Here is an 18,423-nt window from a genome sequence, read left to right as displayed (position 1 = left end):
TTTATTACACAAAATAATCAAGGCCAGTACATGTTCTAAAAAAAATTCACCGGTTTTCATTGGCTTTGCGTTTTTACTGCCGACAGTTAGCCTCCATGTGTTACTACTTGTTGACTGTGCTGTTTCAGGCACCTTGGATCTGAAAACCAGAAACATATTTGACCTCTGCACAGATCGCCAGGACGGGTTCATGGCCGTCATTGAGGTGAGGGAGAAGTTGATGAGCATCAAGCACAACAGTGTTTCTTGTGATTTTTTCCCTTTTATGTTTTACAGAACACACACACACATGCACACACACACACACACACACACACACACACACACACACACACACACACACACACACACACACACACACACACACGCTTGCACACACATTGCAAATGGAGTTTGAATGCAAATATTTGAACAATAAAAATAAGTCCTGTAGCGTTTAATGGCCATCGGGGCAGTGAATTCCTCGTCACTGTTTAGAGCATGGCACAGGATGAGGCCCCATCCTCTTCCTCAGTCAAATTCAGGTACCCATTTAAATCAGTCAGGGTAAAGTGCCTTTTACCAAAGACACATCACCATGCTGAAATGAACAATAAAGACCCACTGAAATGATACATTTTTTTTTTTTTAATCAGCCTCAAAAGCCCAGCATTATTGGTGGTATCTGGTACAAAATGAAAGCTTGGGGTGAAATCTTCGTTGCACCAGTTATGCCACTTTTCCCACTCCTGTTTGATAAATGAATATACCAGACAAGGAAGGAAAAACGTTTGAGTGCACGAACTGGGTCAAAGAATCACACCAGAGTTTTTTTCTTTTTGATTTTGGCCTGTGTCATGCATTGCGTTTGGTGTTTGTTTGTTTGTAAATACTGGGAATGGGAAACTGTCAGGGTTATGCATTTTACACATTTAGCACCACAGCCTAATTTACTGGACATTGTGTAAGAATCGACCAGCTTCGCAAAGGTCAGTCATTCCTGAAAACGACAAAGACTTTTAAATGTTAGTTTGTCTTCAGCCTGTTTTGATAACTGGGCATCAGATTTTATTTAGCCCCCACCCCCATGGTGATGCCTAGGAGCCCTTTGAGGATAACAAGTATCCCCACCTTCTGGAAGTTCTCTGCCGGAAATTTCCCCTTTTCTCTCACTCTTTTTGTTTCTGGCCTCTTCCTGTTCCTTACTGTTGTCTCCCCCTTTCTTGCTTTTTTGCCTTTCTGCTCCAGTCACCTACATTTCTTTTCGAGAAAGCCTTGAATATTTTTGATAACTGGGCAGTCTTATTGTGTTGTGTTCTTTTTTATGCACCTAGGACGTGCGAGGTGCCCGTTGGAAATTTGTGGTTTGGTATGACTGTTACTATATATATGATTTTGTTTATTATTTATAGTTTATAGTTATGTTTTGGTTTATTTTGTAAAATGTTGAAAAATTAACAGAATGGATAAGGTTGTGGCATGTTCTAGATTTATATTCATGAATGTAACTGTGCTTGTGCCAGATTTTCTTTTTCAGATTTTTTTTTTTGTGTGTTGTTGTTCTTGTTCTTTTGCTGTTTTTATTATTTTATGTTTTCTACGGATTCAACATGACCAGTATTGAAAGTTTTTCAGCCCTGATATGGCTCTGGTTGGCTGGGCTGTTAGCAACAAAAGATAAAGATGTCATTTAAAGGCTCCAGGTTTAAATAAACAAAAAAACAGAAACAAAAGAAAAACAAACAGAAATAATGATTTTGCATTAAAGATGGTGATTAATACCTCAGAAATAAAACTGAAAAAACAACAACAAAAAAACCTTGTGTTGATATTCTTTGTTGTGTGACTACAGCAAAACACGCAGGTGACAGAAACTGGGTCTGAGGAGAGCATTTGTCGTCTGTACCAGCTGCAGAAATTGAGAGATGAAGAAGATCATGTAAGTTGCCCTGTTTCTTTCCTCATTCCCTCGCGTATCAGTTTGTGCTCACATGCACACGCGTGCTTGTTCACACACACACAATCATCCATCTACACACACACACACACACACACACACACACACACACACACAATCATCCATCTACACACACACACACACACACACACACACACACACACACACACACACACACACACACACACACACACACACACACACATCCATCTTCACACGCACACACACTCTCTCTCTCTCTCTCTCCGTCACACCATACACTTACACACACTCAAACACACACACATCCATCTTGATTGATTGATTGATATGGATACTTACATAGCACCTATCCTCAGTTGGAGACCAAGCTCTAGGCGCTTTACAAACACAGGGTCATTTACACAACAGGCTGCCTACCTGGGTAGAGCCGACTGACGGCTGCTGTTGGGCTGTCATTTAATCGGATTTCAGGCACACACACACATACACTCTCAGAAAAACAGGTAATATTTAACATTTTATGTGTGTGACCTTTTCGTTTATTTACCCCGTCATGTAGGCAGCCATACTCCGTTTTCGCGGGTGTGCATGCTGGGTATGTTCTTGTTTCCATAACCCACCGAACGATGACATGGATTACAGGGTCTTTAACGTGCATATTTGATCTTCTGCTTGTGTATACACACAAACAGGCACTGGCAGGTCTGCACATATGTTGACCTGGGAGATCGGAAAAATCTCCACCCTTTACCCACCAGGCGCCACCGAGATTCGAACCAGGGACCCTCAGATTGAAAGTCCAAAGCTTTAACCATTCGGCTGTTGCGCCCATCGAACAAACTTGCACCCATCTTCACACAAACATACACCATATGAAATGATATCTTTCCCAGCACATTTCATCCAGATCATGAGAACTCTGTGCTGAATTCACTTCTGCAACTGTGCGCATTGAGAGTAAGAGACCAGATGTGTGTGTTTTTGTGAATGAAATATGGTGCTGGCTGTTTGCTGTATTGAGAAGTAAACAGGCAGTTGGAGCATCACCTGTGAGGTGCATGCTGGAACTTGCCTCTGTCTCTCTCTCTGTCTCTTAGGAACAGGAGGAGGAGGAAGAAGGGGAAGCAGCTGAAGAGGAGGACGAAGACGATGACGACGATGATGATGACCCCAGCTTCTTGGACCAAGGCTCATCTCAGTCAGAGGGTAACGAAGGTATCCTGTTGTGACTAACAACAGCAGCTGGACTGGATAGTGCCACTTCAGATACTACCCAGAAAGTGTCCTTTTGTTTTTTTTATATACAGGAGTGGGGAGATTTGGGGCAGTGATTATGTCAGAAGAATACTTTTAGGAAATTGTCAAGGCAACTGGCGATAAACTTGGCTTAGAAAATGCAAAACAAGGGATCAAGGCTAATGAAGATGTACATGGCTTGGGTGTGTTATGAAAGCCTGGTAAAGTCAGGTGTAAAGGAGATACCGATGTCTTTCTGTTTTTGAGTCCACATGAAAAAGGAAAAACAAAATATTGAGCACATTGTTAAAAAAAGAAAGGTCCTATCAAAAGATTGTTGGAACATTTCACTCCAGCTGATGTAATAAGTGTTTGTGGGTGTGTGGTGTGTGTCAGAGCTTGTTTAACAGCATGCTGCTTGTATCTGATTTTTCTTTGCTATCTTCTGTGTGTTAACCCTGTGATCGCTGAACCTGGGTAGAATGAGATCAGTATGGCATGTGTAAACAGAAGTACAAGTGCAGTTCCCTTACTAGTTGTGTCTCTGATTTCACCGTGAAAAGTATTGCAGTACAGAGAGGGAGAATTCCAAATACAGAGAGATGACGGACATCCTTACAATGTCAGCCCAGTCTTACCGGTGAGGTGGAAGCCCTTCACTTTTCAGCATATTCGTCAGCAGTTGTCATGGAGTTGAAGAAATTTCTGGAGTGTTTATACTGCTGTCTGTGGTATACTCTGTCATGAGGAGGAAATTCTATGCTTCTTCTTTCATATTTTCTACTGCTCTATTGTACTTACTTTCTGGTCCTATGTGTCCTCTTCTGTCCCTGCCTTTGGTATCTATACAGCTCTGTGGAGCCAGCCTTGACCAGAATCATCCAGATCCAAGTCAAAGGAAACAATCTTTAGTGTGGGGAAATCACAGATTTGAAAGCAGAGACAAAAATATAGTGAGACTATTGCCCCAAAACGATCATTGGTCTTGTTTTGGGGGCAGGCAGGTGTGTGTGTGTGTGTTGGGGTGGGAGTTGGAGATGGGGGAGTGATTGGACAGCCTGCAGTTTCTGCCTTTTGTTGGAATGAACACTCATTTTTGTGCCCTGTTTATCAGACAACCCACCCCCACTCTGTCTCCCTCCTGTAGTGGATTGTTGGCCCAGCAGTAACATGTCTCACTAGGAAGCGAAAACAATCAGAGCCTGCTGGTTTGAATCCCACCCTTGCCAGTATTTTCTCCCCATGCACTTGATCTGGAGTGTTGGTCTTGACACTAGTCATTTGGATAAGACGATATACTGAGGTCCCATGTGCAGCATGCACTTAGCGCACATTACAGAACACACAGCAACAAAAGGTTTGTTCCAGGCAAAATTATTAGAAAAATTCACTTAGATAGGAAAACAAATACTTTTGCAGGCAGAAAAAAAAGGGTGACGCTGTTACTGTAAAATTCAGACTACTGGCCGCAACTTTCCCCCCAACTATGACCCCTGCGGCTAAAATGATAAGCGGCTTGTTTGTGGATTTTTCTGATGTTACAGGTTTTCTCAAAGACACATTTAGGTCAAATCAAGTGTTGCCGTCAGTCTCCAGTTTATTTTTGAATACAGATTAGGTTTCAAAACTGATTTTGACTCCTCATGAATTCAGAACTCAATGTAAAAGTGTGCTGGTGTTAACTGTTCATGCTTTTACCCTCCAGATTTTCACATGGCCTTTATGCACACAAGACATTCAGTTGATTGCCCTTGCTTAGACAGTTAACTTCCATCATGCCGAAAACATGACGCAGTGTTTTTCCGATGCAGCTTTCAATTTGAGGTGATTGAACCGGCCATTAATAAGGGTAACTGAGCTGCCACCTATGAATTTGGAGTGAATGAACCTATGATCATTTGTGGCTGATAAACAACTGCTGCTTGTGTGTGAATTAAGTCCTAATTAAAAAAAAAAAAATTAGGGATGTGGCTTGAATAACAATGTGCTCAATAGCCGGATTTTTACTGTAATATAGCGACGCACTCTCCTTGGGAGGGCAGCCCAAGTTCACACAGAGAAAACTGTTGTGACAAAAGAGTAATACAACCCAATCCCAGCTTGAGGATTATTTCCATTGAATTGTATGTGGCCCTGGTGCTGGGGTCTGCTGTGGGAGGGACATGGAGATATGAAAGGGAGATAAAGTTGTCACAAGGAACATTTTTTGGTGGGGGAAAACGTTGATGCGTTCCAAAAAGCTGACACATTATTTTGCATTGACTTGGACTTCATAAATTTTTGTACAGTTTTTAAGGATTTTGAATCCTGTTTCACACTTTGGAAGTGGAAAGTTTTCATGGTGGCTTTTTGATGCCTTTTTTGGTATCCCCTTGGGCTCCCCAAGTAAAGAATACTGTGCCAGGGCTGGGTTTTATTGTGGTTTTTTTTTTGTTTTTTGTTTTTTTCCTTTTTAGCCTTAGTTGTTTGCTGGGCACATATTGTACCTTATCATACCGAAGAAAATGAGTCTGATCAATCGGTTCGCTCTGTTGGCCAAATTTTGCGGCAAATCCAGTCCCTCTGCCAGATGATTCATCTGCTCACCCAATCAGCATTTTTCTGGCCTTTTTTGTTGTTGTTTTTTTTCTTCTCGAGGAGAGACTGTTGTTTGTCTTCAGCAGTTAGTGTCACCATGTGTTGTCGTTGTGAAAGGGGTGTGTGTGTGGTGTGGTGTGTTGTTGTTGTGTGTGTATGTGTGTGTGTGTGGTATGGTCTGTGGTTTTTTCTTATCTCTCTCTCCAGTAATGTTGCTGGTTACTAGTTTACATGGTGATGTAATGTTGCTGGTTACTAGTTTACATGGTGATGTAATGTTGCTGGTTACTAGTTTACATGCTGACGTAATGTTGCTGGTTACTAGTTTACATGCTGACGTAATGTTGCTGGTTACTAGTTTACATGCTGACGTAATGTTGCTGGTTACTAGTTTACATGCTGATGTAATGTTGCTGGTTATTAGTTATACACTTGTATGCTCTCTGGTTCTCTCAAGATTGGATTACTGCAACTCTCTTTTGGCCGGCCTTCCCAAATACCTGTTAGACAGACTCCAACGAATTCAGAATAACGCTGCCAGACTCATTTGCAGAGCTTCTAAATTTGACCATGTTTCTCCACTCCTTCAGTCTCTCCACTGGTTGCCTGTTTCTGATCGAATAGACTATAAGCTATCCACTCTGACCTTTTCTGCAGTCAACGGATCTGGCCCCAAGTATCTTTCTGAACTCATCCATATCTATACCCCGTCTCGCCAGCTCCGTTCTTCCTCTGATACTCGACTTCTCAGGATACCTCACGTCAGAAGTAAGACCTATGGACACAGATCGTTTTCTTTTCAATCGCCAAAGACGTGGAACAAGCTTCCTGATAACCTCCGTCATTCTGATTCCCTCGCATCTTTTAAATCTCGTCTCAAAACTCACCTTTTCCCTCAGCAATAAGTTCAATTGTGGCAGGTCCACTTCCTTTTCATCAGGTGTGCTTGACTATGTTACATAACTACATGCATGTATATGAATGTGTATTGTGTGTGCGTGTGTTTATGTAAGTTTGTGCCTGCCTATGTGTGCGTATGTGTTAGGGTAGCTGTTAGATACACATGTATGTTCAAATGTATGTATGCAGTGTGTGTGTGTGCGTGCGTGCATGCATGTGTGTGTGTGTGTGTGTGTGTGTGTGTGGTCACATTTTGGTGTGTGTATGCAACATAGATATAATGTTTTATGTTATCAAAAGCGTTTTTGTAAAGCACCTAGAGCAGATTTCTGGATAGTGTGCTATATAAGTATCCATTATTATTATTATTATTAGTTTACATGGTGATGTAATGTTGCTGGAACCGGCCATTGCAGTGACATTGTTGTTAACATGATAAATGTGGATGGCCATTCTTTGAGATGTAACTGGTGTAAGAAAACAATATTGTTCACCTGCAGATTCTGTGGTCTTAGCTGTGGCAAGCTTTCATTCTCCTCATCAGGCTGTCACATGATCAGTTTACTTCCTCCATTGGCATGATTTTCTACAGTTGTATGCATTGTTGATTTTGTACATGGGGAATTCTCCTAACTTTCTCTGTGTGTGTATGTGTGTGTGAAACTAGTTTTTTTTACCCTTTCCATATTTGATTCATTTGAGATGTTTAGCATTTTTATCTTGTGAACTCCTTTTCCAGGAGCAGTCAGTTTATTTACAGAATCTAGGAAGGCTTTGCCCTTCTTGCCACAATCAATTGTACTTAGCTGCATGACAGGTGATTTCACTTCCAGTCTCACTGTTGCTGTGTGGTTGATTGGCATCTGTATGTCTCATGAGACAGTGGTAGCGCCTTGGTTGGGCAACATCAGTCCTGTTGAGTGCAGCATCTGGAGAGGCTCAGCTATCTGATCCTTGCATGACAGTCCCTTCCACAGTTTTTTCAGACAACAGTTGGTGTCGTGGATTAGAGGCCTGAGTTTGCCGTCTCCGATTCCTGTGTTTTGTCTTTTGTCCACCAGCTGTTGTTATCTCTATAATGTATACTTTTTTTTCTTTTTTTTTTTAAAGTGCTCTGAAGACAGCATACATTAGAAACAAAGGAATGAAATCCTTACCATGGTTCCTTATTACTGTCAGGGACCCAGTGAATATGATCTCATGCCATGGAACCATAAAAGTGGAGAATTGTTCTATTTTCTGTCCTCATGTTCATGAAGTTGTTGTGTCCTGTGTCTCAGTGTGGTGAATGGTTGTAGTTGAAGCTGTTTAGTATGTCCACATAACCTGTCCTGTCTCTCTCCTTCGGCTTCTGGGAGGATAATACTTAAATTCTTAGCGGTTCCAGGAATTTAAAAAAAAAAAAAAATTTACCATACTACCTCCGGAGAGTCACTCTGTTCTAAAAGTTCAATCCTGCATATTTTTATCGCATATTTTTGCTGCACTCATACAAAGGCAGGTACACCTTCTGGTCGTGATAGTCTTGGTTTCTTGGCTGAGAAGTGCAGAAGGGAAAGAACTCTTTTTATAGCAGATGATCCTCATGTCAGACTGAAGTTTCTATGCAGGATTCTCACTCTTTTTGTGTGTTCATTCTGGAAAAGTTCAGAATGTCCCAGGGACCCGCTCGATGAACATGAAATGCATCCTTTACATTTTCAGATCATCAGGGATGCACATTCATATGTTCTCAGAAGCACTCTCTCTCTCTCTCTCTCTGTGTAAAAAACCCACAACCTGTCAAGCACTGTTGGGTTTGAAGCCATAAAATTCATAGAACTGGGAATGGAGGTCCATGCTAAATAGTCTACTCAGTACATCAGAGCTGACTAGTTTATATTGCTTTACACTAAACATTTGAATCTGAGTAAAAAAAAAAAATTGGAGAAAATGTTTAATGTGATGGCAGTGTCTGTGACTTTTGCAAGAGACTGGGAGCTAAGGGTCCTCATTCCAGATCACGGTCTGGGCACATGGTGTGTAAAGGGTGGTTTTCTTCATCTGCCGGGTTAACAGATGTGCACACCTGCTCATGTCTCAACCCCCCGTCATATAAGCAGAAAATGAAGTACGCTTATTTAAGGCCTTGTGATCGATGTCAGTGTTCAGTGGGTTATGCAAACAATGAAATACCCAGCATGCACACCTCCAAAAATGGAGCATGGCAGCTGACAGGAGGGGTAAGATTGGTCTTCAAGGTAAAAGCCCACTTGTACACTGGACTGAATGTGGTTGTTGCAGTCCATGAACCCAGAAGAGCTGTTGGTCACACAAATGAAATGTGGTGTTTTTGTATTGCATAAGGTGTACGTTTGGTTAAGAGAGAGAGGGGGTGGGGGGGACGAAGGACAAAAGAATGAAAGAAAAGCAACCTCTGCATTCATGATAATTTGATCTGTTTCAGATGAAGATGAGGACAATGGAGGTGCCAATAATCCTGATGATGGAAACCATGAAAATGGTGAGGAAGATGAGGACGATGAGGAGCCAATGGTCATGGAGTTCACCCCCAGCAATTCAGAGGAGGAGGACAATGATGACAACGATTATGATGATGATGACATTCTCTTTGCTCTGGTCTAGTCGGGATTGTTGCAGTCTGTGGTGAATATCTCGTTCTCTGTAGACAAGTCCGTGTATATAGTGACGGTGGCGAATTACCACTGCATGTTGATTTGCAGTGCTGTTGTGAAACATTCAGACTGTTGTTTTCACAAAGGATACAACAGTCATTAAAAGCAGCTGTTCTGTTCCCTTTCATGCACTCACTCTTTTTTTTTTCTTTTCTTTTCTTCTTTTTTTGAGAAATAAATCAGATGATTGAAGTAATTAATACATTAAAATGGGAATGTTACAAAATCACCAAGACAATGAGAGTTGATCAGGTTGAAGTCCATTTAGGAAGACGGCGAATGTCTGCAGATGACTGTTTTGTGTTTGGAACAGATATGCATATGTGATTACGTGTGTGTGTGTGTGCGTGTGTGTGTGTGTGTGTGTGTGCACGCCTATGCAAAACGTAACACCATTTCTACTAAAGAATAAAAGGCAGTGTGAAGTACAAAAGCAGAAACAGGAGTAAAAGATTTGAGAGTTGAATTTTTTAGAATGAAACTAGTACATGTGAAATATAGTGAAAAAAACCAGGAGCTGGTCACTGAAGTGGGAAGATCATGTCACAGCAGTCTTGTTGCTTTGATCTGTGTATTCTTCAGGGACATTGATTGGGCTGTTCTTTCTTCAATATATATGTATCATTATTTGAATAGATGTTGTTCAGTGCAGGGCATTTTGTGTGTGAACTGTGTGTAAATTAAATGTGTATCTGTTATGTGTAATGTGTAAAACACATTCTGGTGATGTAAAAAAAAAAAGAAAAAGAACTTTTTGGTTCGCAGGTCTCCATGCAACAAATAAAAAAAAGAAAAAGGAATTGAGTCCTTTGTCATCTGTCTCTCTGCCTCATTAGCATTCTTCTCTGCTTTCCCAGAGCTTGCTTGCAGCATGGAGTGGTGTGGTGCTTTGTTTTCTCGATTCCAGATTTCACCCCAACCCTTCTGCCAGCCGCTCCCTTTCTCCCCCATCCATCTTTTTTTGGTTTGTGCATACTGTGCGTGTATGTATGTGTGTGTATGGTTGTGTGCGCATTGCTTGCTTGCTTTTTCTCTTTTGTTTTTTGCAGGCATTTTCATGAGAACACCGATAACCTGAGAGTGCTGGTGTACTATGAATTAAATTTTGAGACTGGCTTGTTGAACAAGCAGATGGAGAAGCAATTTTGTTCAGCATCACACATACTGGCGTTTGTAGAACATGGACACTGACCAAGTAAAGGCATTTGGCCTGCCTCGTTAAAATTTTCTTATGCTTTTAAGTTATGTATGCTTGTTTTTTAAAAAAATCTTTAATTTTCTTTTTTTTCTTTCTTTTTTTTTTTTTTTTTTAGCTGAAACCAAGTTTATGATTTTCTTGTTTCAAATGGGGGAAAGAGATCATGTTGTCCCACCCTTCCTCCACCTCCCCACAGATTTCAACATTTTGGCAAATGATTTTAGACATCTGAAAGATGAATCGGGAAACTACTGCGTGCAATAAGTATAATTTTGTTTCTTTCTTTTACTAGATCACTTCACCTTCAACTTTTCTTGCCATGTTCCTCTTCAGATATAATGCATTTATATCTCTTCTCCTGATACCCTGAATTAAGATTTATTGTCTGATTTTGTAAGCCAGGTAGGAAATGACATGTTTACAGGGTGTGTTGCCAATGAACTAAGTTACAACTGATGTGGTGTATGTGTGTCTGTGTCCGTTGGAGGGGTGGAGAGGGGTTAGGGAACCGAAGCCATGTTAATATGTTCTACACTTTATGATCGTTTGGACCGTTCAGATCTTGAAAAGTGGTCAAGACTGTTCAGACTTCAAACGTTTGATGTTCTTGAGACTGTGACTGTAAGGCGGATTTAATGAGTTTCGTCCACACACACACAGCAGTTGAAAACTGGTATGGCATTTTGTGTTCAGAAGTCAGCAGCTGTTGTGATGATTACAACAGAAAATTCTGTTATTCTAACATTCTGTTATAGCATTTTACCAATAACCACTGCCTTTGCATTGTCATGTAATGATGAAGTGTAATATTTCACACCCAGAACTGAAGAGGGGTTTGTTTTTTTTGTTTTGTTTTTGTTGGGTTTTTTTTTACTTCTTTTTTTTTTTAATTTTGCAAAGACAAATATACAATACAGAGAACAGTATGAAACAAATAATATAAAATGAACAGTAAAATAAAAAAAGAATTGAAGATGTTTTACATCTGGAGGCAGATTTCAGGAGTAAAAAGTAATAATGTTAATACATACATAAATAAGATATTAGAGTATAATAGAAAATCGACTTTGAATTTTTCTACTAAAGCACATCATTGTTTTGTATTTTTTTACAATAAAGTATTCATGCTGGAGAAAAAACAACAACAGTTCAGTTTGCATTAAAGTTAGTTCGTGAAATGCCTTTTACATAACTTCTAGTTACTACGGCATACATGTAGGTTAAAAATGTTAGTGCACATTATCATGGCTGAATTTAGCAGAAGTCAGCTATTGAAAGTTGTAGCATAAAATTACAGCTCGGCTCTGATTAGAGATCTGCTCACTCTGGGAACTTTTTGCATAGATCCACATCCATTTCTTCCACGCATGTTTGTGTGTGTGTGTTTGTGCTTTATGTTTGATGTGTTTTGGAAAGCACTTTGGGAGGGTTAAAAGTGCTATATAAATGTAATTATTATTATTATTATACATTGCTCAGTGCCATAAATACACCTATCTTTCATTTTCAGACTGCTGCAACTTTCTTTTCCTGCTTTTCAAACTTAGAAAAAAACAAAATCAAATTCTGTTTATATCTGTGCAATGCTTTGGAAGACAGTTCATAGTCTGAACATTGATATAATCTATAGATTATCCAACATAGATATACATAAATGATTTCTATCCTTCCAGATCATGGACATGTTCGGCTTTCTTTATCCTTTGGGCTTTGAATTTAGTTACACTCTTTCATGATAGTTTGTCATTCATGAAGCAGATCCTTTCAAGATTCATCCTCTTCAGGGTGAATAGGCTTTACTTTCAAATTTGATCTGTGAGGCTGCACCTTTCCTCCAATTTTCCCACCCAACAATCGTTTGTGTAGACAAACAAGCACACATTTATGCATGCGCGCAAATGCACACACACGCATACACAATTTCTATACAGCACACTTTTTGAAGTTAATTTAGGATATTATTCATTTTAAAAACCTGAAATGATAGTAAGGCTATGATAAATGGTACAGCCATAGTTCCCAAATAACTCTAAAAGGAGTAAGTTTACTGAAGTAGACCTTGTTTTGCCCATAAACCATAATGTAGGCACTGCACATGCTTGCTATGATTTTTGATAGCTTTAATTGCAACAGAAGCATGTTTTTGAGTAAGCCCATACACATAGAGCACAAACTGGCTACACATTTCATGAATTTGTTCTGAAACTATGGATTTTTTTTTAGTTACTTTTTTAATTACAAAAAAATAATGAATTGAATTAAAAGAATACACTCCATTTTATTTCTGTTTTGCGACCTTCCCTTTTGATTTGTTTGTGTCTGTCGCCATCAACCTTCCTGCTGCCAGCTGCACTCACTAGAAAAGAGATCAACTAGAAAGCCTGGTATTCTGTGTAATATACTGAACTCACTGTTGTGAAAATATTGTTTAGAACGTATCTGTTGTTGTTGTATGCTGATTTTCTGCTTGTTTGCTTCAGCATTGTGCCTTGTTGATCAAGAAATGGCCAAAAGAGAATGTGTGTACTTTACTAACCCACAGTCTATGTTTTAGTCATTCCAGTTTCCAAAGGCTGATGTAAGATTGTGTGGATAGTGTGTTTGAGCCCTACAGTGTTGAAGATATGAACATGAAATTTCAAAATCAGTTTACGTGAATTTTAAAAATCAGTGCTTATGCTTTGATGTTTACAATGCTCATGTCTTGAAAGTAAACTGCTATCTTTCTCAATGCTGTGACAAAACTTGTTAATGAATGTTTTGGTGGGTAACTGTTGCCTGGTGTAAACTGGTGGCAGATTTATGATTAAAACATAATAAAAGGTATGAATTGAGTATGCAGTAGGTCATGCATGTGGGTTGAATTAAAAAAAAAGAAGAAGAAAAAAGTTTTTTTGTGACTGAATAGATAATGCAATGTCATGTGTAGACTGCAATGTATATTTCGGACAATGTTGTTAAGTGTAATGCTGTAAATGAAGAAGAAAATTATTTTTAAAAAACAACAACCGGATCCTGCCATCTGTATAATATGTAAGAAAAACACGAGTTGTATGGAATCAATGTCACTTGCAATGTAATAGTTATAATGTATTGTGCCAGACTGTTGCAAGCCTACCATTGCTAGTGACCACTCTGGCATAAACACGAGGGAATGGACACTGAGCCGTCATGTGCATGCACTCAGTACTCAATGCCATAATTACCGGTATGTTTTTTTCTGTCTTTAAAAAGGATTGTTATGCCATAACCACAACTGTCAGGTAACACGGTTAATGGTCATCATAGCTCATTAACCTGATAGGTGCAGTTTTGTCTGCTCTTCAGTGAGAATGTATATGAATGAGTGTCTGTGTGTGTGAGATTGGGATACATTTTCCAACAGGCTGAATAGGGTTGGCTCCTCGGTTGTTAGGCTAGTTTCTCAAAGGGAAGAAGACTAAGATCTGGAACCAGATGTCAGCAGTTACACCCTAACACTATATGGCCTTTGGAATCTCTCCCTTGACCAGAATGTACCAGTGTGAGTGTGTGTGTGTGTGTGTGTGTGTCCTCTTCATTTGAATGTTTTGCCTGTAGAAGCCCCATGAGTTGAAATGTGTTGCTACACTGTGTTGCATTATAATTATATTAAAACCCATGAGTACAGTGCTGCCATTTTTTTCTCTGAAGTTCTTTAATCCATACCTGCCATCAACTGTTTTCCATTCATCTGTCCCTTCAGGTTCTTTGATTCCCATGTAGAGCTTTTGGCTGTATAGATAATATGTTTGAAGTGACAGGTATCTCTATAAGACTGACATGAGTTCACAATGTGGTGAAGTGCGAGTTGTTTTGCTGGGAATACAGTTTCTGCAGGATAGTGTTTTGTCCTGCACAGACCGTTTTGGAAAACTATGAAAACAGCCTAGTATTGTTCAACTGACAATCATATTATCATGACAAGAGTGTACCTATCATCATTTGCCATGTGATTCCTGTACCGTTAGCCTGGCTCTTTCATCTTAGTCCAAGGCCATTGATGTGAATTGCAAAGAGTGATTCATTTTCAACTGAAGGAAATTGTGGCACAGTTTAATCATTGTACATCTTGTTGTGTTAACAGTTTTGACTAAAAGCAAAACTATGCTCACAGAGTTGATTATTTTCAGTCAGTTAATTGGTGCATCATCTGACTGCCCTCACATTCTGTTGAACAGACTTCAAAAGATTTCATTCAAACATTGTGCACTTAATTATGAAAAATCTACGAACTTAGCACATGCCTATTCTGGTTCAAAGCTGGCTTTTCCTTTGTACCAGCTATCTGCTGATCTCTGTATCAAAGTGGCCTCTGCTTAAAGGCATCAGTTCCACTGCTTTCAGATATATTTTTACCAGATATATTTTAGCTGTTTTCATATCCTCCTGCTTACATTATTTCTTTGTCCTCTATTATTGCTGGATTCCTGCGTCTGTCTCAGATAATGTGTCCAACGACCAGCCCTCTTCTCCACAGTTGGTGTGGAACACACTGTTTTTTTGTTGTTGTTGTTGTGTGTGTGTGTGTGTGTGTTTTGTTTTTTAAAAGAGTGATTGGACACAAGTCATTTCAATAAAAACTGTGTGTAAAATACGTGGATAATTGCAGGACATGGGAATGAAGTTGGTAGACTGTCCTGATTCCTTCTACCCTAGAAGCTTTAATTTCATATTCCCACTTCCTCCACCCCTCGGTTGTTAGTGAAATGCACCTGTCACATGCAAAAGCATTTACTGGCACACTTTTAGGTTGTTGGAAGGCCATGTTCTTTTTTTTTCTTTTCTTTTTTCTTTTTTTTTCAGGAATGGTTCAAGCTGGATATTTTAGAATTTCTATAACTGTCCAAACACTGAGATGGATTTCTGAATCTTTAGTTTGATTTTACAGGTGTGTGTACACATCAAAACATGGAGGCAGATGGCCAGATTTTGAATGCATGTATAACACTCTTAATATAAACAGTGAGCAAGTTTGGTGTCCTTTATTCACCATGTCCATTGCACTGAATTCATTAGCTGTCTTATCTGGATTAAAAAGAAACTGTTTTAATGTAAACTCTTACAAAATTATGCAGCAGTTGTTTGCATTTTCTAGAAAAGATTCATTTTGAGTTTATCATTGATAAAATAAGAGGTTGGTGGTCAATATTTGTTTGCTATTATTATTTTAACATTATCATTATTAATATTTTATTTTTATTTTCATTTTTTGGTAACAGTAGTGAAAATTCCCTGGGAGTCATTCTAGGTGGTAATGAAAAAAATCTTGCTGTAATAATACTTGATAAAAAAAACAACAAAAAACAACAACAACCAAACCTGCAGAAGATGATTTCACATTTCTTCTGTTATCAGGATTAGAAAGGGAGGGAAGGGGATGAGGAGGGAAGGTAATTCATCAGCTTACAGAAGTACATGAAACTCTTACAATACCATTTTGTTTTTTAATTTCTGCCATCTTTCTGCCATAAAACCACCTCACTTCAAGGCCAGTGTCATTCAGTTTTGTTAAAATGGAGAAGAAGAAAAAAGCAAATGTTCATATGGCATGATCATTTAATTTTTCTCACAGTATTTTAATTACTTTTTATTCATTAGCAGAGATGTGGATAACTTTGAGCAAATAATGTGTTCACCAGCCATGGTTTCACCCTATCATCTTTGATACGTTAAACATTACTGAAAAATCAAGATTGTATTGCAACAAAAGGTTGCATTTTTATGTGATGATCCATTGTATTCCAGGTTGACTGTGTGTGTGTCTTACTTGAAATGGTTGTGCCACTGTGTTTGGACAGTTCATTTTGTTGACTGCCTCTTCCATGCGCTTCTAATGGTATTGAAATTGAGAGTTAACAGAATGAAGAGTTGGAGAGTTGTGCTTTGGAAAAGCTCAAGAAATTAGTTTAGCACTGCCAGAAAACTTGTTCAGATTATTGATTCCTACAGGCAATGTTATCCCAATACATTGGCTCATACCAAATAACCGCAATCAATATGACAGTGTTTTCAAATGCAAACAATCCTCTTTTTTTTCTTTAATGATTGGCATTATCTTTGATCTAGACATATGTCAATTCAATAAGAGTTGTATTTTTCAATATTATATGTAAAATTGTGTTGTGTGTACATTTCAAAGCAACCTTGATTATGAGTAAATAAAGAATATGTGTTTACATATTGCTTTTTTTTTTCCTTTGGTGGTTTATTAAGCAAAATTGGAACATGCATTAAAAAAGGAAACACACATGATAATTGCAAACAGTATTACGAATAAAACCGGTTGAAAATGGTCCATGAAAATGTAGGGTGCTCAAAGCTTTTTTTTCTGAAATTCTATCCTGGTCTGCTTCTACCTTCTTCCCGGGCAAAACAATCTGTCAAATCAAGTTATGAATTCAAGCTTGCTTTGTTTGTTTAGTTTTATATAATGGGTCTTACCAACATTACCAGCAGGTGATCACTCATGAATTTGTAATTACAGTAAATTTGAAAGGTCATGTCTATTAAAGGCTTTTTTTTTTTTCTTTTTTTTTTTATATAGGGGGGGGGGGGGGGGTGGGGGGGGGGATTCTGTCTTCTATGATAAGCAAAGAAATCCCTTGGTAATAAACTGTTTTTTCCTAAATAACAGTAAAAAAAAAAAAAAAAAAAAAAGGACAAAATATGTTTTTCATTATTAGTTTGGTGGGGGTTTTTTGTTTTGTTTTTTCAAAAAGAAATATGTTCAAGTTAAGGTTGTATCCACAGCAATGTTGTATTGATATTCCCCACTAAGGACTGCTGGCACAGGGACTGGGGACAGCATGAGCTGGGGTGTGGCTTCACATGGAGGAGGTGCTACTTGAATAATTTAGCACATGGGGCGCAAAAAAAAAAGTGTTCATTATATAAACATGAAAGACCGCAGCAGTAACAATACCGCAGCAGTAACAATAATATCAATAATGATAATAATAATAAATATTAGATCGAAAGAAAGAAAGGGTTTTTCCCCATTGCGTAGGATTGTTCACCAACTGTTACTTCCCTTATGCTTACTCTCACTCTCTCACTCTTGTTTGAACTTTACCTGTAATCAATGAAAATGCCAAAATGTGATTTTCTGACATTGTGCATCCATCAGTTTGTCAGACGAAAATCAGGCAAACTGTTTGTGAAACAACAACACATCCATCAGTTTGTCAGACGAAAATCAGGCAAACTGTTTGCGAAACAACAACACATCCATCAGTTTGTCAGACGATAACCAGCCAAACTGTTTGCGAAACAACAACACACCTCATTGTGTCAGAAAAATTTCCAGGTGTGGAACAGTGTTCGTTCACATGGCGGTATGTGGTGCACACAAAGTCTGACCATGGCATATGATTTGCATTTGGAAACAAAATCAGTTGTTGGGGTCAGCCACATTTGCAGATCTACTGTCAGGATAAGTAACATCTTGTATACAATCATCTAAATGGATAGCTAATGAACGCGGTCGGCTAAGGAATTATCATCCTTTGAAAACGTTTCGAACTTACACAACCATTCCAATTTGTGTGGATTGAGCAGACCGATTCAGTCGTGCCAAAGGGGAAGAACTCCCAGCCGTCTTTGTGACTGAAGCAGACGGCTAATTCGCCTTACATTCCCTGCAGATAGGAACTGTACAGACGGATACAGAAAAAAAAAATTAGGTGAGCGTAAGTTGTTCGTGATACCAAAGATATCAAAGGACATCATTGACAGAAATTAGAAGAGGGGAGTTAAGTAAGACCGGCGACTTTCATGCATAGGTATCACAGGCGATACACGTCAGGCAGCAATGATTGTGCAGTTACACAGCTGATTAGTTTTAGAACTTGATTTCAGTGTTAGCGAAAAAGAAAAAAAAAAAAAAAAAAGGCAGGAAT

General features: G+C 38.9%; 1 protein-coding gene across 2 annotated transcripts in view; it reads left to right on the top strand.

Annotated features, from left to right (window-relative positions):
- The window catches only part of LOC143284567 (DDB1- and CUL4-associated factor 1-like), a 62,282-nt gene extending 45,569 nt beyond the window's left edge, over positions 1-16,713 (top strand). Inside the window, exons 33-36 of one of the 2 annotated variants that reach the window (XM_076591358.1) lie at positions 129-205; positions 1,832-1,918; positions 3,016-3,124; positions 9,078-16,713. In XM_076591358.1, the coding sequence (XP_076447473.1) occupies positions 129-205; positions 1,832-1,918; positions 3,016-3,124; positions 9,078-9,256 (452 nt within the window). In that variant the 3' untranslated portion in view covers positions 9,257-16,713. Of the gene's footprint in view, positions 1-128; positions 206-1,831; positions 1,919-3,015; positions 3,134-9,077 lie in introns of both variants that reach the window. The other variant, XM_076591357.1, reaches the window with a different exon arrangement.
- Positions 16,714-18,423: the final 1,710 nt, after the last annotated feature.

This window comes from Babylonia areolata, chromosome 8 (genome assembly GCF_041734735.1).
Source record: "Babylonia areolata isolate BAREFJ2019XMU chromosome 8, ASM4173473v1, whole genome shotgun sequence".
NCBI classification, from domain to species: domain Eukaryota; kingdom Metazoa; phylum Mollusca; class Gastropoda; order Neogastropoda; family Buccinidae; genus Babylonia; species Babylonia areolata.
The sequence above is the reverse complement of the archived record's forward strand: the minus strand, read 5'-3'. Positions and strand labels throughout refer to the sequence as shown.